This window comes from Acomys minous (assembly GCF_964271855.1).
Source record: "Acomys minous genome assembly, chromosome: 15".
Classification (NCBI taxonomy): domain Eukaryota; kingdom Metazoa; phylum Chordata; class Mammalia; order Rodentia; family Muridae; genus Acomys; species Acomys minous.
The window spans coordinates 16,633,963-16,659,475 of NC_140497.1; the positions used below are offsets into that span (position 1 = coordinate 16,633,963).

A 25,513-nucleotide genomic window follows, 5' to 3' on the forward strand; every position below is an offset into this window, starting at 1 on the left:
CTTTTTGCTTAAAACTTTTGTTTTGAACTTTGTTTTGAACTTAGGAATATATAAGAAAAGAGAAAAATGCCTCGTACATTGATTTTTCTTGATAGATAAGGCCACATGAATGTAGGTAACTGGTCAATAGTTTTATTTCAGCATTTACTAAAGTCTTAAATATAATCACATATAAAACAAACATTTCAAAAGTGCAAATATCGGAAAGGTAGTCAGTGCTGTTCATCTCCCCTGCAAACGTCTCACTACTGTGCAGCCAGGAAAATGTACAAAATGCTGTTACACTAGAGTCTAAAAACAGCCTTGGTCGAGATTGTACATGATACAAATGTGCAAATTTGTGAACACAGTCCCTTGCCACCTTACTTACTTGTATAATACACAGCATGATAACACCACCAGTGGATGGTGAGGTACAAGCTCTTAGTTTTATGTGCCTGGACTGCCAGGATGAAGCCTTTCTTAGTAAAGTGGTTTGTCTAGCTGTCCAGGGCCAAGCTGCCAGTCTTTGGTTACAAGACCTCAGTCTCGGTTGCACTTTGGTTTACTCTTAGTAGTACGATTCTGCTAACAAGAGTAAACAAATGTGAAGATAGCAACTCGACAGGAATTTACCTTTAGTATTTAATGAGTGCTACTTAATTCTCAGTAATGCTCACTCAAGGGATACTATAGAAAAAATAAAGTGCTCCATACACCTGGAACTTTAAAGTGTAGCTTGCTTATCCACCATCCCCACGAGCAGAAAGGAAGGCCAGGCTTGCCTCTCCTGTGCACACCACCTCCCTAACAGCCAGGGCACAGCGGTTAACATCCCCTTTCTTTTCTGTACCAAAAGGCTCAGGAGCACTGCTGTCTGAGTATTAACGAGAGGCTTCTGGAGACCATGATAGGTTTACTTAAAAAAAAAAAAAGACAAAAGTCTGAGCAGTTGGTGTGGGGAGCATAAAGGACCGTCATGAAGGACTGAATGAAGATGAGAGCACACGCTGAGGAAGGGGAAGGAGCCTAGAGTGGATGGGAAGCAGACCCCTTGGGGAACACTCAACGCTCTTGCTCTTAGGTCGCTCTGCCTTAACCCTCCAGATTCAGCCACCAGCGCGGAGCTGCTCTCAGCCTGTGGACAGGGCTCCTTTCAGAACATGGCCGTTCCCCTGGCTAACTTGTCTGTTTTACCGACACTGACTGCCAGCTCCTCATAAACACTCTGATGACTCCTTAGGAAGCAATCTTATTTATGGCACAACACTCTCTTTACTCAGGTGTAAGTAGCAGGTGACGTAAGAGGTGCTACTAACAGATCTCATCTGCATCAGCAGCCCGGAAAGGCCATGGATTTCAGGTTGACCAAAGTTCACAACTTCATCTTCAAACTATGTGTTACCAAATAACCTCCTCAGCCTCACCCCCGGTTTGGGATACAGTATAAAAGGACAGGCCTACAGCTCATACAATCCTCAGGTTCACAGGCGTTGAAGCAGTTGTAAGAATGGATCTCTGTGAGTTCAAGGCCAGCCTGCTCTACGAAGTGAGTCAATGACAGCCAGGGCTGTTACTCAGAGAAACCCTGTCTTGAAAAACTGAAAAAACAAAACAAAACAAAACAAAAAAAACCCCAAAACCGACAACGCCGCAGAGCAGCACCAGTGGTTCCTACAATGCACCTACTTGACAGTGTTCAGCGCCAACTATATTCCTAGTCAGCGCTAGTCTGCTCTTCATAGGATACACACAGGAGAGAGATGCCGGCTCAAAGAAATAGCAGCCATTTCCATATCCACTTATGCTTAGCCTTCCAATGCAGAGAACACAAAATATGACTGGACCCAAAAGTACCTCTAAATCTTAAGAATATACTCCCAAACTGGTCCGTTTCCTAAAGGTAAGGAGTAAACCGCTAAACATTTTTCTGAGCCCCAAACAGACTGTATTTCCTTCCATGTAATGGAGGAAATGCTGCCGTTAGTGCATTAGAAGGTGTAAACTCCCAGCTACGAACACTGGTGAGTGCTTGTACAGAGCAATGAGTCCTCTCTGCTGCCCACTCAGTTCCAGAAAGGAGTTATCTTCTAACGATCCTGTGGAGTAAGGCAGGCAACATGCAGGGCATGGTGTAGCTGAGGAGAAAGCTGCAGCAACAAGCATGTGGATTCTCAGGAAAGGCCCCCTCAGTGTCCATCTACAGGAGAAGAGTGGGAGAAGAGGTCACAGTGCAGTTCAGCCAGGGTAGCCAGCCACCACAGAGAATGCCACAGTCTAAGTCCAGACGTCCCAGTTCCTATCTGGAGGTGGAGCATGGTAACTCTCGGGATCCCAAGCACAAGGTAAGATATGCAACAACCTTTTCTAAGTGGGCTACTGGACACTTCTATGAACTTTAGCCAGTGCCCTCTAAGTGAGCATCACTGGATCATGGGGATGTATACAGATGTACATATAAAGAGCTTGAGGCTCCAATGTAACTTATCACATGTTCACATGTAAACACTTCACTGCATTAAAAACTTACATTAAGCAGCCACAGGTGAGTCATTTTTACTGTAAAGGCTGATCAAGGAAGATGCCCTGGGTTTGGTAGATCTCTTTGAGAACCAGCAATACTGTATCTTCAGATTCCCTGTGTAGAAAAAAGACAAAACAGTCTGGTGCCATATGCTTTTCATTTAATCTATATAAGCATGCACCTTAGAGGTGCACTGGATCCTGGCAGCTTCCTTCATAAAGGTGGTAAAGGACTAAGGGAGCCCACAGAGCCTTGCTTACTTGCTTGCTCGCTTGCTTGATGCAGGGTCTCACTCTAGCCTGTGCTGTTCCTGGAACTTACTCTACAGCTAAGGTGGTTTTGAATTCACAGAAACGTTCCTACCTCGGCCTCTTGACTGCATGACTACAAGCACAAGCCACCATGCTTAGCTCCATAGGAGGCTCTCCTGAAACCACACAGGAACCAGCTAGTTGATCACCTTCATTCTTGTCAAGCTTTTTTTTCCCCTCAGAAGTGAGGACCAAAATCAGGGCCTTGCGCTTACTAAGCAAGGGCTCTACCACTGAGCTAAATCCATAACCCTGATCACCTCCATTTTTAAATTTTTATTTGCTTTTAGGAAAAGGCAATAAAATAGTGTGACCCAGAATTCCAGATATATCAAATGGGGGTTAGAGATGCTGGCTGAGCAAGACCAGGAATCTGAGTTTGACACCCAACACTCGGGGCTGGAGAAATGCTCGGAGGTTAAGAGCACTGGCTGCTCTTGCATAAGTCCTGAGTTCAATTCCCAGAAATCACATGGTGGCTAACAGCCATCTATAATGAGCTCTATATGAACCTCTAAACATAAAAATAAAGAAGCAAATCTGGGGGGAAAAAAGAGGGGGTGCGATGGCTTAGTGGTTAAGAGCACCGTCTGCTCTTCCAGAGGACCTAAGTTCAATCCCAACAATCACATGGTGGCTCACAACCATCTATCAGGAGATGTGGATGCCTCTTCTGGTGTGCAAATGTACATGCAGGCAGAATACTGTATTGTAATAAATAAATAAATCTTTAAAAAAAAAAAAAAAGAAACCAAACTGTGGAGGAATGTCTTGAGTGGATGTAACAACTATCAATAAAGTGCTGTTTAGCCAATCAGTTGCGCAGAAGGACAGGAAGTGGAAGTGGAAGTGGAAGGTGGGACTTCCTAGAAAGGAAGAGGACCCAAGAACTGACAGTTAACTATGGAGGGAGGAGAGGAGGGTTGACATTGTTGGGAGGAGGAGGAGAGAAGCCTCTGAGGATCAGATTGGCAAGTGCTTGGGATATATGTGTATGTTACAAGGTTGAGTAGTTACTTGAGTTTACAGAGGATTGGTATCAGTTTGGATTCTGCACTGCATATGTAGTGCTTGTAGCTTTACAGTCTCTGTGTCAGCTACTGGCTTCCTAGGCCAAACAGATAATTTTAATGTAACACCCAATACTCAAATAAATAGCTCAATAAGAACAATATTTTTGTCATCATTTGGGGATTTTTTTTTCTTTTTGCTTTTTTTGTCCTATTTTTAGACAACTGGTAGTTACGACCGGTCTCTTAACTCAGTGGTCCTGCTGCCTGTTCCTCCTCCTTGCTCGGATCACTGGAAACAAAGTATTTTTTTTTTCAAAGTATTTATTTTTAAAGAAAGCTGATTATAAGTGGTAACAATCATAAATGATTGCCTTAAGAATTTAACAAATATTCCTCCAGATTTGTGGCTCCTCTTTACAGTCTCCTGAAATCTATGCATTTCTCCCAAGAGAACACTCTCTCCTCCCTCCCCTCCCCTCCCCTCCTTTCTCTCTCTCTCTCTCTCTCTCTCTCTCTCTCTCTCTCTCTCTCAGGCCAGCCATCCTACAGTATGTGTAGCACCGTTACATAAATGAGAAACTAGGTCTCAACAAAGTAGAAAGCAAGAACCAACTCCCCAAAGTTGTCCTCTGACCTCCACGTGTGCCAGAGCACAGTGCTTATATTCATGCACACAAGAGAAAGAAAAATAGCTTTAAAAACAGAAACTCCACAAAAGAGAACATATTGAAACTGTATCTAAACAGACCAGTAAAAGGAGTACTTGCTGTAGAAGCAAAAGGATCTGCCAGATGTGGTACACAGCTTTAAATAGATCCCAGTTATATACACGCACTTGATACAGGGAGGCCAGCAATACAGCTCAGTGGGTAAAGGCGCATGTGGGCCTGACAGCTTTAATTTTACTCTCCAGGACCCACAGCAAAAGGAGAGATCTGAGGCCCAGGTTGTCCCCTAACTTCCACAAGCATGTCTTAGAGCCTTTGTGTGTGTGCATGCACAGACAGACAGACAGACACACGCACGCACGCACACGCGCGCGCACACACACACACACACACACACACACACACACACACACGAATTAAAAAAGAAAAAAAACTTAAGGGCTGGAGAGATGTCTTAGTGATTAAGATCTCTTGCTGCTCTTCCAGAGGACCTGGGTTAATTTCCAGACTCACATGGCAGCTCACACCTGGCAGTAAATCCAGTTAGTTACAGGGCTTCTGACATCCTCCTTACACAGGCATAAATATAGGCAAAATACCAATGAACATAAAATAAAAATAAGAAGAATGAAGCTGGGGCTGAAGAGATGGCTCAGAGGATAAGGGCACTACCTGTGCTTCCAGGTCCTGAGTTCAATTCCCAGCAACCACATAGTGGCTCACAACCATCTATAATGTGATCTGATGCCCTCTTCTGGCATGCAGGTCTGCATACAGATAGAGCATTCATATAAAATAAGTAAATCTTTTGTTTTTTGGTTTTTTGAAACAGGGTTTCTCTGTGTAGCCTTGGATGTCCTAGACTTGCTTTGTAGACCAGGCTGGCCTCAAACTCACAGTGATCCACCTGCCTCTGCCTCCCGAGTGCTGGAATTAAAGGCTACCACACCCGGCCTAAAATAAGCAAATGTTAAAAAAAAAAAAAAAAAAAAAGAGGTTAAGCTGAGTGTGATGGCCCCCACATTTAAGCCAGAGGCAGAGGCAGGTGAGAATCTGAAAGTCTGAGGACAGCCTGGTCTATACAGTAAGTTCCAGGACAGCCAGAGCTACATAGACTGTCTCACCCACACTGGGCACCTCACAACTACACCTGTAACTCCAGCCTCAGAGGATCTGATGCCCTCTTTTGACATCTGTGGCCACTTGGACATACCGCCCCCCCCACACACACACATAAGAAAGAATAAAATAAGACAATATAAAATACAAACTAAGGAAAACACATGTACAGTTCATATAATATCAATCAATGCAAAGTCTCAACATTTCAATAGAAAGAAAATAAAGGTGTGAGGGTGTGAGTGAGAATGGCTCCAATAAGTTGATATATTTGAATATTTGATCCCTAGTTGGCAGAACCATTCTGGGAAGGATTAGGACAGGAGGTGTGGTCTTACTGGAAGAGGCGTGTCACTGGAGGTGTGGTCTTACTGGAAGAGGCGTGTCACTGGAGGTGTGGTCTTACTGGAAGAGGCGTGTCACTGGGGGTGGGCTCTGAGGTTTCAAAATCCAATGCCTGGCCTGGTATTTCTCTGTCTACATCTTTCAGATTAGATGTGCTCCCTCAGGTACTTCAGCACCATGCTCCCCGCCATGATGATACATGATGATAATAGACCAACCCCCTGAAACTTTAAACAATCCTCCATTAAACGCTCCCTTTTAAAAGTTGCTTTGGTCATGGTGTTATCACAGAAATAAGAAAGTAATTAAGGAAAAAAGAAAGTAATTAAGGCAGAAGTAAAAATAAAGGGGATAGGTAATTTCCAGAGAAGGAAGTAAAAATGGCCCTTTTATGTATATGAAGAGGCTCGACCATTTTCACAATAGGAACAGCTGGCGGGGCAGTGGTGGCATACGCCTTTCACGCCAGCATTTGGAAGGCAGAGGCAGATGGATCTATGATCTATTTACAAAGGACTATGTGGAAGCATTCTAATATGCACATGGTGAGAATGTGAAAATGGACAATCTGGGCTATCAAGATGACTCAGTGAGTAAAGCATGTGCTGCCAAGCTGATGACCTAAGTCAGATTATTGGGACCCACATGCACACAGTAACACAAGTAAATAAATGTGGCAAATGCTTTTGAAAGAACAACCTTTGGCAGCACTTACCAGATATTATAAATGCATAGCCTTTATGCAGTAGTCTCATCTGTGTGACTTACAGACTCATCAGTGCATGAAGCAACATGAACATGATATAAAAGGGAAGGGAAGGAAACTAAAGGTCTACCCGCAGGGCACCGTTACCCGACTGTGATAGAAACACTGCGTCTGACAGGATGAAGAAACTCAGAAATATCTTAGAGGTGAGAGGAGTATCTACCCTACACTGCTAAAGAAACCTTTCTTTCTCTTTGCTGGAGGAACAGGAAAGCTGCATGAGGGAGGACTCACTAGCTTGGCACGAGACGGCATCAAAGAAGTTCTTTTTTCTTTTTCTTTTTTTGGTTTTTCAAGACCTCTGTAGTCTTGGCTGTCCCAGACTCCATTTGTAGACAGGCTGGCCTCAAACTCAGAGATCCTCCTGCCTCTGCCTCCTGAATACTAGAATTTCAGGCATGTGCCACCACGCCCAGAATTTTTTTTAATTATTCATCTTCCTTTGAATTTCAAACAACTCAGAAAAAAATTAATTCAGATTAGGAAGAACCATATGGGGGGGGGGCTAGCTTTTGGGGCTTTGAGACAGGATCTCATGTACTCCAGGCTAGCCTCAATCTCGAAATAGAGCAGCATATGGCCTTGAGCTCCTGGCCTGATCCTCCTGCCTCCATCCTTCAAGTTCTGGGACAGAGACATGTCCTAACATTCCAGCTTTAAAACAACTCTTTCATTAAGTTTAGCCATAGTAAGCAAGCAGGCAGGGCCGGTGAGACGGCACAGCTAAGGACACGGATGACTTGAGCTTGATCACCAGGACCCGCATGGGCGAGAGCCAACGCCCAATTACATGCTGTAGAACATGCACACATACAAGTAAATATAACAGGTTTTTGTTTGGTTGGTTGTTTTTTGTTTGTTTGTTTTTCGAGACAGGGTTTCTCTGTGTAACAGTTCTGGCTGTCCTGGAACTCACAGAGATCTACCTGCCTCTGCCTCCCAAGTGCTGGGATTAAAGGCCTGTGCCACTACCGCCTGGCTACATATAACAGTTTTTAAGTATAACAAGCAAATAATTTTAAAGAGAACACATTTAAAGGGCATTATTGTAGCTCCTTATAATCACTGATTTTGTTGAGCTTTAGTTTGATTCTATTTACCATATGGAGATGATGGTGATTATATCAGACATTTATCCACAGAGAAATTCCCCAGAACATCAAACAAACAACCAAAACCAAAAAAACCAAGGTCACAGCAATCCACTTGCCCCAAGCCTCCAGAGTACTGGGATTACAGGTAAGCATCTTTTAAAAATACTTCTCTGTGCCCCATTTACTTTCTAGCTTTACTTTCCTTTATTTCTGTTTCGTTGGTAATGAAATTGTTTTGGTAAATGATACAGAATGTAGCAATCAGCACTGCTCTGATCTACTGTCATCAGGCAACTAATGATACTTAATAATAATACATGTGACTTAGCTATTGCAGAGGCTTTGAAATGGTTGCTTTCTTCCCTTTTCCTTGCTGTGGCAGGGAGCAGGGTTTCTGTGGGGAGCTCAGGCTGCTACACACCGAAATCCTCCAAACTCAGTATCACCAATGCTGGTGTTTCAGGCACAGACAATCACACTGGCTTTAAAGGCCAGAGCCAGCTAGGGTGAAGCTGGGTGCCCGTACTTCTGAGACTCTGCTCAACCCTGAGGGAGCCAAAATGGAAGACTATGTAAGGATACAGAACACAAAATAAAACAAAAATACCAAACACTTACCAGTAGCATAGATGGCTTTGTAAAGCAAATAAATATTCATTAAAACTCTCAATGGGCTTCTCCTGTAATACATAGTCAATGCGCTGGCCTCCATTCAACATTCCGACATTGATGGGAGCCTCTTCTTTAACTTCCACAGGAGGCTCTTCTGTGTTAGTGTCTGTGTACAGAAGAGCCAGCGTAAGAACCCAAGCGCAGGACTGGAGAAATGATTCAACTAACCGGGCTAAGCGCTTGCCCTATAAGGGACTAAGCTCGTATCACCAATACCCAGACATCCACACAGAAAGCTGGGCATGGCAGCACATGCCTGTGACCCCAACACTGGGGAGACAGGGGGAATCCCTGGGTCTTGCTAGTCAATTGGTGAGCTCCAAGCTCAGCAAGAGACCCTTTCTAAATAAACTAAGGTGGAGAAAGATGGAGGAAGACACTCTGGCCTACACATGCATGCCAACACACACACAGGAACATTGATTGCTCCCTCAGAACCCACATTTACTCTGCTCAGAGCTCTCTTTTGTCTTCTTCCTCTTCCTTAAAGCCCCTCGACCATTTAATTCAATTTCTTCTTTTGACTGACACATATCATCACCTGTACACCCATGAGTCATTGAGTTTTATAAACTAAATGCAAATCATGGTAGACTCTGTAGGGAACTGAGTATTCTAGCTAGTTCTCAGCAATGGAAATAAAAACTGATACAAAACCACACACCTTCACTTCATAAAAAGTAAGGTACTACTGGGGCTGGAGAAATGGTTCAGGGGTTAAAAGCACTGGTTGTTATTCCAAAGGTCCTCAGTTCAATTCCCAGCAACCATATAGTGGCTCAAAACCTTCTATAGCTGGGCCTGGTGGCGCACACCTTTAATCCCAGCACTCAGGAGGCAGAGGCAGGCGGATCTCTGTGAGTTTGAGGCCAGCCTGGTCTACAAAGCAAGTCCAGGACAGCCAGCACTACACAGAGAGAGACCCTGTCTCAAAATACCAAAACCAACCATCTATAATGAGATCTGGTGCCTTCTTCTAGCCTGAAGGCATACAAGCAGATAGAACACGGTATAAATTCTAAATAAATAAATCTTTTTTTTTTTTTTTAAGTAAGGCACTGGGGCTGGAGAGATGGCTCAGCAATGAAAAGCACTTGCTGCTTTTGCAAAGGATGCAGATTTAATTCCCAGCACCTACATCAGGTAGGTCACAACCCCCTGTAACACCAATACCAGGGGATCCAATGACTGGGCTCTGAGGCATTGGGCATGCATTTGGTGCATATATATATATACACACTCAAGCATGCACACATATACATAAGAGAAAAACAATTTATTTCAAAAAAACAACTAATGGGGCTAGAGAGTTGGTGAAGCAGTTAAATGCACTTGCTGGTCTTCCCAAGGATCAAGCTCAGTTCACAACACCCATGCTGGGCAGCTTACAACTGCATGTACCTTCAGCATCAGGGGATGTAGTGCTCTCTTCTGGCCTCCACTGGCAACTGTACACACATGCCACACACACACACATACCACACACACACACATGCCATACACACACACACAATCATTTTTAAAAGTAGCAACGTCACAGAGTAGGCTTCTTAACTATTAGAGTGACAGGAAAGGTTGGCGTAGTTTAAGGACAACTATGACTCACAGACTAGACCCTACATGGTTAGAGGCAAAGGAAAGGAGGCCACAGGCAAGGCCTCCACAGATGGCACCCTCCTCAGGTAATGTCTATTACGGTCACTGACCACTGAACTTCTCTGCACTTGATTCGGGTTCTGCCTCAGTTTCTTCTGCTGTTTCTGAAGCTTGTAAGGCAGGGTATGGAGCTCTGGTGAAAGACTTCCAGGCCATCCGCAGTGAACCCAGCAAGTTGTTCTTCAGGTCCATACTCATCCTGGTCAAGCCCTCTCTCAGCTCTGAAACAGTGAATAAAGAAGGCTACATGCTGTCAAGTTTAAGGCCCAACAAGGAACAGAATTAGATCCGTTTAGTTTACACTCATCTGAAGGCCCAGAGTGATCGAGCGCTACACACACTCACCCAAGTGCATCCGCTTCCTTCCTTTATGGTGTGGAATCAGCATCGGTTCAAACTCTACTCCTGGGGCCACCATTGGTTCAATCCTATATGCCACAGGGTCAAACTACATAGGAAAAATAATAGCTATTTATGCCTAATAAAGACAACAGTCTGAGAAACTATATGTATCAGTTAAAAATAATTATGTTTATTTTGTAAAAAGGTTCAGTTGTGTGCTGGGAGATGGCTCAATCAATGTACTGCTTGACCTGTAGGGGACCTAAGTCTAATTCCTAGAACCCATTATTTAAAAAAAAAAAAAAAAAAGCTCTGGGCATAATGACAAATGACTATAAATCCTTAGGGATGCTGGCACAGGCAGATCCCTAAGGCTCATTTGCTGGCCAGTCTGGCCTACTTGGCAGGCCAATGGGAGACCCTGTCTTTAAAAAAAGAAAAAAGAAAGAAAGAAAGAAAAGAAAAGCAGAAGCACCTGACAAATGGCACCCAAGGCTACGTACGCTCTGGCTCATATACATGAATGTGCACACTTCTCATATCTAATTACTTCCTGGCCTTGGCTGTCCTGGAACCTGCTCGGTAGACCAGGCTGGCTGCAAACTCAGAGATCCACATGTCCCAGCCTCCCAAGTGCTGGGATTAAAGGTATGTGCGCCACTGCCGGCTCCTAACTACTTCCTCCTAATCAGTACTACCAACTGTCTAATAATACAACACGAAGTTATATGCTGTTTGCTAAGAAATCCTAGTATTTAGGTGACGCCACATAGCAGCTTCTCAGTGCTTACAGGATGGTAAATATTGAAGAAACCTTTGCATGTGGGAAATTTATAATTAGGATCAATTCTTCTTAATCCTCGGACAGTAAGAAACATTCCAATGGGAGATCCAAATGCAAAGAATATTTCTGGTTTGTAGTTGAGCCGGGGGTATTTTACAGACACCTGGAAGAAGGGGAAAAAGCCATTCCTCATTAATAATGTGTCTTATCTATTCCTACCAATGACTACCAATAATAAACAAACAACAACAACAGAGTACTTTTACCTGCCCAATGCCAACATCTACATAGTCACCATTTTCCTTGGGGAGATTTTCTTCTGAAGCTAATGTAGCTGGTCTATTAATACCCTAAAAGGAATAAAAGAAAAAATAGTTACATGGAAATACTATCCACTGGAAATAGCTGCTAATGTTGAAGGAAAAACTTTAAAATGACAACCAAGAGTTGGGTGGTGGTGGTTCATGCCTGTAATCCCATCACTCAGGAGGCAGAGGCAGACGTTATCACTGTGAGTTCGAGGCCAGCCTGGTCTACAAAGTGAGTCCAGGACAGCCAAGGCTACACAGAGAAACCCTATCTCAAAAAATAAAATGACAACCTACAATTCTAAGTAGAGTCCCTTACAAACAAGATAAAGCTACTGAATAAATGCCTTACATTATGAACTGACATCCCTACGTACACTAAAATGATGGAAGTGGGACTGGAGAGATGGCTCAGTGGTTAAGACTGGCTGCTCTTCCAAAGGGCTTCGGGTTTGATTCCTAGCACACGCATGGCAGCTCACAACTGTCTGTAACTGTAGTCTCACAGACTCCAGTGTCCGCTTCAGATCTCCACAGGCACCAAGCATGCATGTGGTACAAAGACATACACACAAACAAATAAAACCAATAAAATAGGGGTTGAAGAGATAGCTCAGAGGTTAAGAGCACTGACTGTTCTTCCAAAGGTCCTGAGTTCAATTCCCAGCAACCACATGGGGGCTCATAACTATCTATAATGAGATCTGTTGCTTTCTTCTGGCCTGCTATCTCACATGCAGGCAGAATACTGTATAAATAATAAGTAAATCTTTAAAAAAAAATCAAATAAATCTTTAAAAGAATAAATAAGGTGTGGGCATGGTAGAGAACACCTTTAATCCCAGCACTTGGGAGGAGTTAGAGGCGGAAATATCTTCGTGAGTTTAAGGCCAGCCTGATCTACATGTCAAGTTCTCACCCAGCTACAACTCCAAAGTAGGATCATGTCTCAAAACATATGTAAATATAAATAAATAAATGACGGGAGCTGTATACACCCAATTTAGCAGCAGCTGAAATTTCAGACATCCATATGATAGACAACAGCAGAGCACTGTTGCTAAATTCTATAAAGTGTATGCCTCTGTAATCAAGGCAAATCCAATGTCTCTCTAGGTGTTAAATATAATACAAATACTCAAGACTTGGGTTGCCGGACTTGATAGCACAAGCCTTTAATCCCAGTACTCAAGAGACAGAGGCAGGCAGATCTCTTTGATTTCCACGGTGGCCGGGGATATATAGTAAGACTCTATCTCAATATGAATGAATGCATGACTTGTGTCTCAAAAAGAAAGAGAACATTCTACCAAAAAGTTAAAAAGGAGTTGTCACTAAGGTCTGGAACTAGGTGCAGTGGCTCATGTCCATGATCCCAGCACTCAGAGGCGACAACAAGAGCACTCCCTGACGCACCCCCTCCCCACACAAATACACATACACACACACACAAACATACAACCATGCACTCACACCCACTCAAATACACACACAAACACATACATACAAACACACAATTACACATGTACACACACAATGGTAGGAGCTCTAGGGAGAAAAACTTCTAAAGCCAACACCATTTCTGAAGATGCAGATAAAGAAAAATGGGTGCAATCTCTAAAAGAAGGGCCAAAGTCTAATGATCAAATCTGCTCAAAGGCCAGGTGTGGTAGCATACATCTTTAGTTCAGTTTGGCTCACTAAGGAAAGACAAAACCAGATGTGGTAGTGCACACCTTTGATCCCAGCACTTGGGAAGCACAGACAGGAGGATATCTGTGACTTCAAGGTCAGCCTGGTCTACAGAATGAGTTCCAGGACCATCAGAGCTACATAGTGATACCATAACTCAAGAACAAAAAAAATCCCAGGAGTTTGAGGATAGCTTGAGTAACACAGGGAAGTATTTTCTCATCAAGCATAAACAAAAACAAGCCCGATCTGGGTTTAGTGGTACAGGTCGATAGTCCCAGTTACTTGGGAGGCTTTAGGCAGGAAGATCTCAAGTTCAAATTGAAGTGTCCTTGGACTAAAGAGTGAGTTCAAAACCAGCCAGGGGGCCTGGAGAGATGGCTCAGAGGTTAAGAGCACTGACTGTTCTTCCAAAGGTCCTGAGTTCAATTCCCAGCAACCACATGGTGGCTCACAACCATCTATAATGAGATCTGGTGTGCAGGTGTGCAGGCAGAACACTGTATACATAATAAATAAATAAATAAATCTTTAAAAACAAAAACACAAACAAACAAACAAACCCAAAATCAGCCAGGGCAACTTGGTGAGCTACTGCCCAGTTTTAAAGTGCTTGCCTAGCGTGTACAATGTCCTAGATTTAATCCCCAGGATGGAAAACACAGAGCACTGCTCGGTTAGCAGAGTGTGTGTCTCACAAAGCTTACTATCAGTGTCAAAGAAATGTCTCAGCCCACCAAGCTATTTTAGAAACATACCATTGAGCTTTTTGTGGCTTTGAAATGGTTTAGTATCTTCTTTCTTGGTCCTAAGGGAATTCCCATTTCCTGAAGATCTCTGTCTGTACATAAAGCCTAGGCATAAACAACAGAACAGTTTTGTTTTGTAATTTTTAGGCAAAATAAAATCAATTAAATGCTCTGGTCTCTAAAAGGAATCACACTTGTTCTTAGTTCTACACTGATCTGACTCCCTTAAGGTATAACATAAATAACTTTCGTAAAGAAAGCCTTGTCGGGGCTGGAGAGATGGCTCAGAGGTTAAGAGCACTGTCTGCTCTTCCAGAGATCCTGAATTCAATTCCCAGCAACCACATGGTGGTTTACAACCATCTATACAGGATCTGATGCCCTCTTCTGGCCTGCAGGTATACATGCAGGTAGAGCATTCATATACATAAAATAAATAAATAAATCTTAGAAAAAAAAAAAAAGAAAGCCTTGTCTTATTTATAAAATAACCTAAGAAGTATTAGTAAAAACGAAAGTGTCCACCTTTAATCCCAGCACTTGGGAGGCAGAGGCAAGCGGACCACTGCGTTCAAGGCCAGCCTAGTCTACAAAGTAAGTCAAGGACAGCCAAAGCTATACAGAGAAACCTGTCTTGAAAAAATAAAAACAACAAACAAACAAAAACCTAAAGTGTCAGGTATTGTATAGAGTATTGTATAAAAAAGGAAGACTAGGAAAGTGGTACCTAATGTGACCTCACGGTCACTTAGATGTCAGTCTCTCAGTATTATACTCTTGATGGACACAAGCTGTGAGTATAACACAACAGATTAACATCACAATCTCAACCTAAATGCCCACTCACTTTAGTAGGGAAAGACTTCCTTCCCTTTTGCATTCTTACACCACCATGTACTTTTCCTCATCAATTCCTAACATAACTGTAATTAAATAATGTGGGTTTTGGTTGGTTGGGTGGTTTTGGTTTGAGACAAGATTTCTCTGTTACACAGAGCCCTGGCTGTCCTGGACTCTCTTTGTAGACCAGGCTGGCCTAGAACTCACAGAGATGGCCTGCCTCTGTTTCCCAAGTGCTGAGATTAAAGGCCTGCGCCACCACATGTGGGCCTTTGCCTATAGGAGGAGATGTTCCCTCCTGATAAGTTTTGTGCTCAGAAATAGGTGGAGCATACTCCCTACTGGCAGCAACCCACGAGACAAACCCCCAATGTGTTAAAAGGCTAGCAAACAACACAAAAGGTGTCAAAAGCTGGCTCTTTGAACAAATACATATCAAAGCTGCCCTGGAGAGAAGGCCCTGGAGGTGTCCTATACCTGTCCTGCAGTTCAGATACACCTGGTATAAAAAACCCAGAGGTCTGGGGTGGGGGCACACTCCTGTTTCCCCCTCCACAGTTCCCTGTCTTTAGCTTTCTTTTATCTTTAAGCTTAGTGAATTGAAATATAGCTCTCCAACTCATTTTAAAATATTTATTTATTTATTATGTATGCAGTGCCCTGGCTGCATGTACACCTGCAAGCCAGAAGAGGGCATCAGATCACACTATAGATGGTTGTGAGCCACCATGTGGTTGCTGGGAATTGAACTCAGAACTTCTGGAGGAGCAGTCAGTGCCCTTAACCTCTGAGCCATTTCTCCAGCCTGCTCTCCAACTCTTGACTATCTTTATTTCAATCAAGTGCAGTTGGTTACCCAGCCTTTCACAAGTCAGAGGCTCTGGGGAATCTGGCCAGAAAGCTCCCTCCCTGCCCAAGAGGCCTTCCTTGTGACTACAGCTAGCTTATAGAAGGCTGAAGAAAATTCTGTGACCAGATTTTCAGCCCAGCCTCCTGGAAAAAGGAACCCACAGTTGGCGCCCAACACTGGCACCTACTGCTAAAAAATAAAAATACCGGCCATGACAAAGGAGATTGAGTTTTCCCATGCCTAAAAAAGGTTTAAGTGGCTTTATATCTATTTTTCCTACTTTTCTCTTCAGGTCAGAGACCTTGCGCAGGTCCAGATAGGGTGTGTAGAATAACTGAAGCCTTTTGGTCAGGGCAACTCTCTTGACACTGGCGGAAGATTCCCTAACTTGACCTCTGGACCCCAACTGCCCAACCTGATATGGGCGATGACCTTATAACCTCTCTGAACAAAAACTGGTTACACAGCGACCAAGTAAAAGCCATCTAGGGTGGTTGCCAGTTCAGTAACTGCAGCTAGTCTGGTGTTTGGTGAGGCAGTGAATCCCTACAACAAGAAATTGTTTAGAGAATGTTGATCCTGCTCAGGAGCACTTCCTATCTTTACCTACACCTAAGAAGGATCCTTAGGTTACGGCTGTATGTAACCTCTTAAAGGTATGGGACATAAAAATCAACGGAAAAAAAAAAGATATCTTTATTTTGGGAGGAAGTAATCCAATTAGCACCCTTCATGTCCACAATATATATATGATCCTCAAGCATGGACCCAAGTTACATCTCTTAGTTAGGGAGTATTAACCTCTCCTAATTTCCTGTTTACCTTAAATATAATCCGTATGTGTTTACCAGACCCCATAGAAAATACTTCACTCTCCCAAACAGACTCCTCTTTCCCCATGCCACCTCTTACCAAAACAAAACAACAACAACAAAAAACAATCCTTGCTTCCCAGGCTTTTAGACAGAACCACCTCCCTCAAAAGCCAACCAAAAGAATAAAACAAGAGCCAAGTAACTCCATGGCCTCTTATCTCCCACCCTATACCACAGAACAGCCTTATAATCGCCATGATTCTGTGACAAAATAAAAAACTCAGATTAAATTCCTGACAGACTCTACCCTCAGATTAAATTCCTGACAGACTCTACCACTTCTCCTCATGACTTTCCTATTGGGGACCAAAATTTCAAAAATTCCCAGAGTCCCCAGTCAGGAAAAATCAAGACCCTGATTACACTCTATGGGGACTCCTTAAGCTTTTTAGCCAAAAACCCTTCTTCACAGAGTTACAAGAGATATTTTGTTATACAAATTGTCTCTGTACAATCCAAACTAAAATAAAACAATCCCTTCCCCTGACAACACCTATCTAAAACCATATCAACAAGTCAACCCTAATGTAAACAAACCCACCTCGGTCCCCAACCACAAAACTACACAGCTACTGACTTGTCCTCCCTACACCCCAAAACCAGGCCAAGAAAGCTCCAATGTCCCTTAGTTTCAGGGCTCCAAATGTGCCCCCACTAAAGGCCTCTACAACCAAATTACTCATGTCAGGGAAGATCCTGTTTGTCCAGAGTAAAATCCGCAGGTGTGTCTGCCATTTTCAATGCAGACACAAAACTAAGGCCTGACTCGCTCACAACTCTTCCAATCTGGCTTCAGGCTACAAAAGCCGAGCTCAAGGGTGTCAGGTCTAGTGAGGTACTACAGGCTTCCCCAGGGCTGTGCCTACCCCAACTAAGCCCTCCCCTTAGACCGTCTAACCTGGCCACAGCCCAGCACTGGAAAACTCTAGAGCCTGGCAGTGTCTGGTTCTCTCTTCAGCCTCCCTCCCACAACCACACCCAGTTAAATAATATGTAATTAATGCAGCGTTCTACAAAACTACCAAAGTCAGTAACCAAGTCCATCTCATGAGCACCCTGTTGCACATGCCTAGTCATAGTGAGCAGTTATTAAATATCTGCTAAGTAAAGAAATGTATCATAAACCAGAAAAAAACACAGCAAAAATGAGAAAAAGAAAATACCAAAAAAAAAAAAAAAGAAAGGAAAAAAAAGAAAATACCAACAGTACAGTTCTTTCCTGTAACAGAAAATAAGAGGACAGTTACTATCACACCAGGGCTGGCCCTTGCCTCACATCTTCTCTAAACTTAGCCTGCCTGAGACTGTACTACTATATTACATATGAACATCAATATGGCTAATCTGAACCTTGAGCTCCCACACAGCAAAGATCACTTTATATAACAAAAGCAGATAAACAATGCTAAGGATTTTGTTAGTGGTAAAATATTTGTAAGTAAAAAGCTTCCAGATGGCATGTTCTTGGTAAACATGATGAAGATAACAATTCTGAAAACAGTTTGGTGTACACTGTAAAGCCTATTCTTACCAGAGCTGCTTTATCGACTTTCTCCTTCTCAAAGACAGTGAAAAACTCAGAGAGTTGAAGCTTCTTCAGATCTTCTTCTAATGTTGCCACATCTCCTCGATCCTCAACAGTACTTAATGATCCCTAAAAATTGTGTCATAAAGCTTATTATTCATCAATTCATTTAGTTTTCTTTACTAACACTATTTTATAATTTGAAGTAAACCATTTAAGATATTCATAATAATGAATCTTTCAAAGATTTAGTTATTATTTATACAGTATTCTTCCCATATGTGTGCCTGCATGACAGAAGAGGGCATCAGATCTCATTATAGATTGTTAACGAGCCACCATGTGGTTGCTGGGAATTGAACTTGGGACCTGTGGAAGAACAGACAGTGCTCTTAACCTCTGAGCCATCTCTCAAGCCCAACAGTAATGAATCTTAACTTTAAACTCTGCTTTGTTCTTGAGGTAAGATCTCATGTAGCCCAGCTAACCTTAAACTTACTATGTAACCGAGATTGACCTTTAATTCTTGATCCTTCTGCCTCAACTTTCCAAGTACTAGGATTATAGGTGTATATTACCACACCCAGTTTTAAATAAATTTTAACTTATACAAAATAAAATAAAATAAAACAGTGACCTCCAGCTTTTCCTTTTCCTTTTTTCCATTTTGAGACAATCTTACTCATTATCTAGCCCAGGCTGACCTAGAATTTGCTTTGTAGACCATGCTGGTCTGGAACTCACTCTGTAGACCAGGCTACCATGGAATTTGCTTAGTAGACCAAGCTGGCCTCAAAATCACAGAGATCCCCCTGCCTCTGCCTCCCAGGTGCTAGGATTAAAGATGTGCACCACCACGCCTGGAAAAAAATTTTTTTAATTAATATAAAAATATTTTCCATCATCATTAAAAACCCCTTACTGAACTCTTATTAAGAAAACATAAGCTAGCTCGGTGGTGGTGGCACACGCCTTTAATCCCAGCACTCGGGAGACGAGCCTGGTCTACAAAGCGAGTACAAGATAGCCAAAGCTACATAGAGAAATCCTGTCTCAGAAAAAAAAGAGAAAGAGAATAAAAGAAAACATAAGCTGGGCCCAGTAGCACACTCCTGTAATCCCAGCACTATGAGAGGCAGAGGCAGGGGGATCTCTGTGAGTTTGAGGCCAGCCTGGCCTACAAAGTGAATTCAGGACAGCCAAGGCTACAAGAGAAACCCTGTCTCAAAAACAAAACAAAACAGAAACAATTTGGCTGGGTAGTGGTGGTGATGCATGCATTTAATCCCAGCACTTGGGAGGCAGAGATAGGCAGATCTCTGTGAATTTGAGGCAGGCCTGTGAGTTCCAGAACAGTCAGAGCTAAACAGAGAAACCCTGTTTCAAAACAACAACAAAAACAAAAACATGGGGCTAGAGAGATGGCTCAGAGGTTAAGAGCACCTCTTCAAGAGGTCCTGAGTTCAATTCCCAGCACCCACATGTTGGCTCACAACTATCTATAATGAGATCTGGTGGCCCTTCTCAAGTGAAGGAAGAATGCTGTATACATAATAAATAAAATATTTTTTAAAAAACATAATTTAAGATAAAACAATCAAGGCTGGAGAGGCAGTTCAGCAGTTAGGAACACTGCCTGTTCTTCCAGAGGACCTGGGTTCAATTCCTAGCAGCCACATGGCAGCTTACAACTGTTTGTAACTCCAGCGCCAGGGAATCTGATGCCTTCCTTCTTCTGGCCTCTGAGGGCAACAAGTACAAATATGGTGCAGACATAAAGGAAGGCTAAACACTCGTACACATAAAAGTCTATAAAGGGGATGGGGAGGCTGGAGAGAGATGGCTCAGCAGTTAACAGCTTGCTCTCTTGCAGAGGGCTTGGATTTGGTTTCTAGCACACACATGGTTGCTTACAACTATCTGTACACTTCAGTTCCAAAGGACCTGATGCCTTTTTTTGGCCTTCAGGGGCAGCAGTACATACACGATGTAGATGATATACATGGGGGCAAAACAGCTAAACAAGGACTGGAGAAATGGCTCAGTGGTTAAGAGAAGGCGTTCTTCCAGAAGACCCAAGTTCAGTTACTAGCACCCACATGCTGGCTTACAACCATCAGTTCCAGAGGATTTTGCACTTCTGATGCAGGTAAAACACTTATACATCATGGGGCTGGAGAGATGATTCAGAGGTTAAGGGCACTAACTGTGCCTCCAGAGGTCCTGAGTTCAATTCCCAGCAACCACATGGTGGCTCACAACCATCTATAATGTGATCTGATGCCTTCTTCTGGCCTGCAGGTATACATGCAGGCAGATCACTGTATTCATAATAATAAATAAATAAATCTTTAAAAAAAAAAACCAGCCATACATATAAAAAATAAATCCAAAAAATAAAATAAAGATATAAAATAGTCTAAGACAGAGCCCAAGTCCTGGAAGAACTAAAGACCAAAAGATTCACAGGACACTTACAAAAGAGAAAAATAGAAGACAATGTCTATCAAACACCACGTCAATCCTATCAATGATAAATGTTCACGCACTTTATGAAGAGAGGTTTCACCACCACGCCTCCCTCGGCTTTCACACATAACTTCCATCCACGTCACTCTTCACGCCCTTACACGCAATCTACAATTAGCTCAATGACTACAATTCTATTCAGGCAGCAGTAGAGTATAAGAGAAGGAAGGCATCTATGCTTATCTTACAATATGACAGTGGTTTGTAGACACAAAATACTATCTGGTTTCTATCACCCAAGATTGACAAGACATAATTACCAGGATGTTAAAATAAATACACATTTAACATTATGACATAAGACTAAACTCAGCTAAACACAAAAGGCTGAAAATCTAAATCTTTAGTATGGAATACTACAAAAGAACCTATCTAAACTTCCAAATTACCTTTTCACTGTCAATATCCCCAAAAGAATCTTTCTGATTTGTTAGGATATCAAACAATATAAGCGAACCTATAAGTAAAATAGAAGAAGGGACAATTTCTAAGACATTGGCTGTCTTTTATATAAAAAGTTATAAGCCAATAACAAATTTAAGAATATCAACAGAGAATCTTTCCAATTTACCACCACCCTCCAACCCCTTCCAAATTCTTCATCACAGTTTACTTGTACTTCTGATTCTATTATTGATTAAAGACTCTGTATTTAAAAATGTGACAGTCCTCTCTGGCTCCAGAGAGTTCATTTGTTACCTAAACTATGACCAGCAATGGATACACCCCCTTTGAAATCAGGGTTCCTCTGTAGAAAAAGTGTATATATTCGGTTCATCTCAGAAGCTACTGTGTCCACGATAGTCTGACAGTAGGTGGGGCTATTGTAGAAGAAGACATCCAGAATTGTATCATTAGTGAAGTGTCTGAGGCGATTAATGCTTGGCAGGGTTATCCTCTGCAGATCTCTAAGGGAGGAAAAAAAAAGCTGTTTTGAGCAGGAAATCTAAGTCCAGTCCACACTACTTTCTAGTTATTATTTAGCTTATTCTCAAAGCTTAGAGTCAAATATTCAGTGATGCAAGAGGCACCTATTAAGATGAAGAGAAGACAAAGGCTTTAAAAATGTGTTTAGTGAAGAAGAGAAAAAAAGAGAATAGAGAGGTAAAATATGCCATGTCATGCAAGGAGATCACTGTGAGTTCAAGGCCAGCCTGGTCTACAGAGCAAGTTCCAGGACAACTAAAGCTATAGAGAAACTGACTTGAAAAACCAATAACAAAAAGAAACAGAAAAAAAGAGAGATACATCATTTGACTTCAGTGCATAGACTTTGTTTGGATCTCAGTTTAGGAAAAAAAAAAAAAAGGCAATATATCACTTTGTAGTCCAGGCTGGCCTTGAACTTGTGATTCTCCTGTTTCAGCCTCTCTAGTAATGGGATTACAGGTGTTCAGCACCATCTTCAGCTTGGATTTTAGTTTTAAATATGTGTGTACATCTGTGTTTGTATAGGTATATAAAATATCAGCTAGACACTGGAAATTTGCATTTTTCCCCATGAGAACTGCTCTGTATTCCTCAAGTTGCTTAAATAATTACCAAGGATTCACCAATAGGTGCCCAAGGGACAAAGCAGCTCAAAGCCTGATTGGGGATTGCCAGGAGTTTGGAGGGAGGTGCAATAGGTGGGGAACCCCAGCTGTCCCTTCAGCTACCCTCCCTATCACCCCTGTCCAGCTTTTCTCAGGGGAAGGAGAGTTGGCAACTTGGGAAGAGGTACGGAGCCCAGAATGGAGAAGGGCACTGGGCAAAGGGTCTCTCATTTCACACGCACACACAACACTGATCTTCCAGGGAGCAGAAATTGGGAAAGCTGGCTGAACCAGGCTTCCCCACCGCCCTAGATTTAGAGATCTGAATGTTAATTAGAAAGGTCACTTTCTCTCCTCCCCCCCTTTTTTTTTGAGCAAAGTTTCTCTATGTAGTCATGGCCATCCTAATACTGCTATGCAGATTGACCTCAAACTGACACAAATCCCTCTGCCTCTGCCTCTGGAGTGCTCAGATTAAAGGCCTGTGACATCACGGCCAGCAGAGGGTATGGAAGTCCCTAGAACTGGAATTACAGGCAGTTCTGACCTACCATGTCATGCTAGGACCTGAAGTTGTGTCATCTGCAAGAGCAGCAAGTGTTCTTAACCACTGAGCCATACAGTCAGATACTTTTCCCCACAGAGCTGAGGACTGAACTAAATCCCCAACCCCACTAGATACTATTTTTCATATCATAAGACTATTATTTATAGTTATTACAGATTTAAAATTGAGTCCCCCTTTCAAAGATCTACTAATGTGCCAATTAACTCACTAAATTATCATCTTTGAATAAGAAACCAAAATAAAAAGTGACATTAAAAAAAAAGTTACAGCTCAAAATAAATGGTGATTCTTCCTCATTTCAAGAAATTAAGGGGCTGGAGAGATGGCTCAGTGATTAAGAGCACTGTCTGCTTTTCCAGAGGTCCTGAGTTCAATTCCCAGCAACCACATGGTGGCTCACAACCATCTATAATGAGATCTGATGTGCACTGTATACACAATAAATAAATAAATAAGTCTTTTAAAAAAAGAAAAGAAAAGAAATTAAGTTTAAATCTGGCATGGTGGCACACACCTTTAAGCCCAGCACTAGGGAGGTAGAGGCAGGTGGAGCACTGTGAATTCCAGGCCAGCCTGGTCTAGAAAGCAGGTCCAGGACAGCCAAAGCTACACAGAGAACCCTTGTCTCAGAAAAAAAGAAAGGAAGAAGAAATTAAACTAATGTGAAATAAAAAGGTTAATTACTTGGTAAAAATCATGCACATCTTTTTATTTACTTACTTTGTTTTTTTGAGACTGGGTTTGTCTGTATAGAGAAATCCACCAGCCTCTGTCTCCTGACTGTTGGGATTAGAGGCTGGCGTGTACTGCCATGTTGGGATTAGAGGCTGGCGTGTACTGCCATGTCCAGCTAATAATATACATTTAATTTTAAAAACTATGATAGAAAAGAAAAAAAAAAGCAAATTTTGGGGTGTTTTGATTTGTTTTTCCAAGACAGGGTTTTTCTATGTAGGCTTGGTTGTCCTGGACTTGCTTTGTAGACCAGGCTGGCCTTGAATTCACAGCGATCCGCCTGCCTCTGCCTCCATGAACACTGGGATTACAGGCAAGAGCCACTGTGCCCAGCTACAAAAAACAGTTATAAAACAAAACTCCTTTAATTATATACAGATCAAAGGTGAATCCAAGCAGATTTTTAGAGCTAAACATGAAAGTAATTTAAAGATACATACATTATTAATGGGAGCTTTTAGCCTATTTGTTATTTTATTTCCTAGTTCAATAAAAATCATACCACATCTATGAATACATATATATATAAATAATCAAAAATTTCTCTAAGTACAAAAGATGTAAGGAAAATGCTACAAAGCAAACTCTGAAGCATGATCAGAACATTCTCGAAACAGAAATGTGTACCTTAAACTTCAAATGAGGAGGCTGTTTCATAAAGCCAAATAGAAAGGGAAAACATGGAACAGGCAGTAAAAGGTGGAGTGGAACGGACTTTTCACCTTGTATAAAGGTAACGAGGGGCTGCTCATTATCAATCAATGCAGGGCCAATGGAAAAAGTTATCACTACGTTCCAACATTTTACCTAAAAACATTTTTTAAAATTAGGAAAAACTATATTTGCACCTCAAATGATTTCATGAAAACTGCAATTTAAATAAGCATTTTTAACTATAGTAGTCTGAAAAAAGCAATAGCTATCTATTTTTTCTTTTCTTTTCTTTTTCCCCCCAAGACAGGGTCTCTCTGTGTAGCTTTGGCTGTCCTGGAACTTGCTTTGTAGACCAGGCTGGTCTTGAACTCAGAGATCTACCTGTCGCTGCCTCCCAAGAGTGCTGGGATTAAGGCATGTGCCACCACTGCCTGGAAGCAATAGCTATCTTAATGAAACTTTATAACTCACGTATAAGCTCTCTTTTAAATAATTCTTTTGAACTGTTTCTGAATTTGAAGTTTACTGAGCCACTCTCAGCTGTGAGTTTTAAGCAGCCAATGCTTATTCCATGTTCTGCAGCACTGTGATTATATACTGGCTTTAAGAGTGTCTCATCTCTCTACCCTCTCTCCCTCCCTCTTCTTACCCCTGACCCCCTTTCTCTCTTCTGTCTCTCTGGGGTACCCCTCTCTCTTCTCTCCTCATGCTCACTTAATAAACCTCATATATTCTTTTTTTAAAAAAAAGGGGGGGTCTCCTGAGGGCTGGGCATGGTGGGGAGAACCTTTAACCACAGCACTCAGGAGGCAGAGGAAGGTGGATCCCTGTGAATTCAAAGCAAGCCTGATCTACATAGCAAGTTCCAGGACAGCCAGAGCTACAGAAAGAACTGGCTCCTTGCAAAGGACTGGGGTTCAGTTCTCAGAACCCACATGGTTACTCAAACATGACTGCAGCTGGAGGGGCATCTGATGCCCTTTCTGGTCTTGGGCAGCAGACACACAATTGGTGCACAGGCAGACATGCAGCAAATACTCATGCAGAGAGAATAAACTTACATACATAATATAGTTCCTACAGTGGGTTATTGGTTGAGGCAGTCTATTCATAACATTAATTTTAACAATGGGATGGAAACATTTTAGATGAAAACTAAATGTTCTTTGCATGTACTTGTTTTAGCAAATTGTAACTAGCTACTAAAACCCCAATCAACAACCAACAACACTGGTTTTTAAGGTTAAACAATAAGAACATTATAAGGTCTGGCATGCTGGCACACACACCTTTAATCCCAGCACGCAAGAGGCAGAAGCAGAGAGATCTCTGGAAGTTCAAGGCCAGCCTACATATCTCTATCTATATATCAAGTTTAAG

General features: G+C 42.2%; 1 protein-coding gene and 1 long non-coding RNA gene across 6 annotated transcripts in view; one reads left to right on the forward strand and one right to left on the reverse strand.

The window, feature by feature from the left end:
- Positions 1–110: 110 nt before the first annotated feature.
- Positions 111–25,513, reverse strand: part of DDHD2 (DDHD domain containing 2) — a 39,392-nt gene continuing 13,989 nt past the window's right edge. For 4 of the 5 annotated variants that reach the window (XM_084760305.1, XM_084760304.1, XM_084760306.1 and 1 more), the window contains 11 exons: positions 21,341–21,549; positions 21,031–21,098; positions 18,119–18,241; positions 14,032–14,127; positions 11,540–11,623; positions 11,281–11,436; positions 10,493–10,595; positions 10,198–10,368; positions 8,438–8,597; positions 2,510–2,617; positions 111–2,179 (listed from right to left, as the gene is read on the reverse strand). In XM_084760305.1, coding sequence (XP_084616431.1) covers positions 2,536–2,617; positions 8,438–8,597; positions 10,198–10,368; positions 10,493–10,595; positions 11,281–11,436; positions 11,540–11,623; positions 14,032–14,127; positions 18,119–18,241; positions 21,031–21,098; positions 21,341–21,549 — 1,252 coding nt within the window. In that variant the 3' untranslated portion in view covers positions 111–2,179; positions 2,510–2,535. Of the gene's footprint in view, positions 2,180–2,509; positions 2,618–8,437; positions 8,598–10,197; positions 10,369–10,492; positions 10,596–11,280; positions 11,437–11,539; positions 11,624–14,031; positions 14,128–18,118; positions 18,242–21,030; positions 21,099–21,340; positions 21,550–25,513 lie in introns of those variants that run through there. The other variant, XM_084760308.1, reaches the window with a different exon arrangement.
- On the forward strand, positions 2,630–8,155 carry LOC311585278. Its single transcript, XR_014775168.1, has 2 exons — positions 2,630–5,940; positions 6,009–8,155. It is a non-coding gene; the product is annotated as an uncharacterized lncRNA (long non-coding RNA).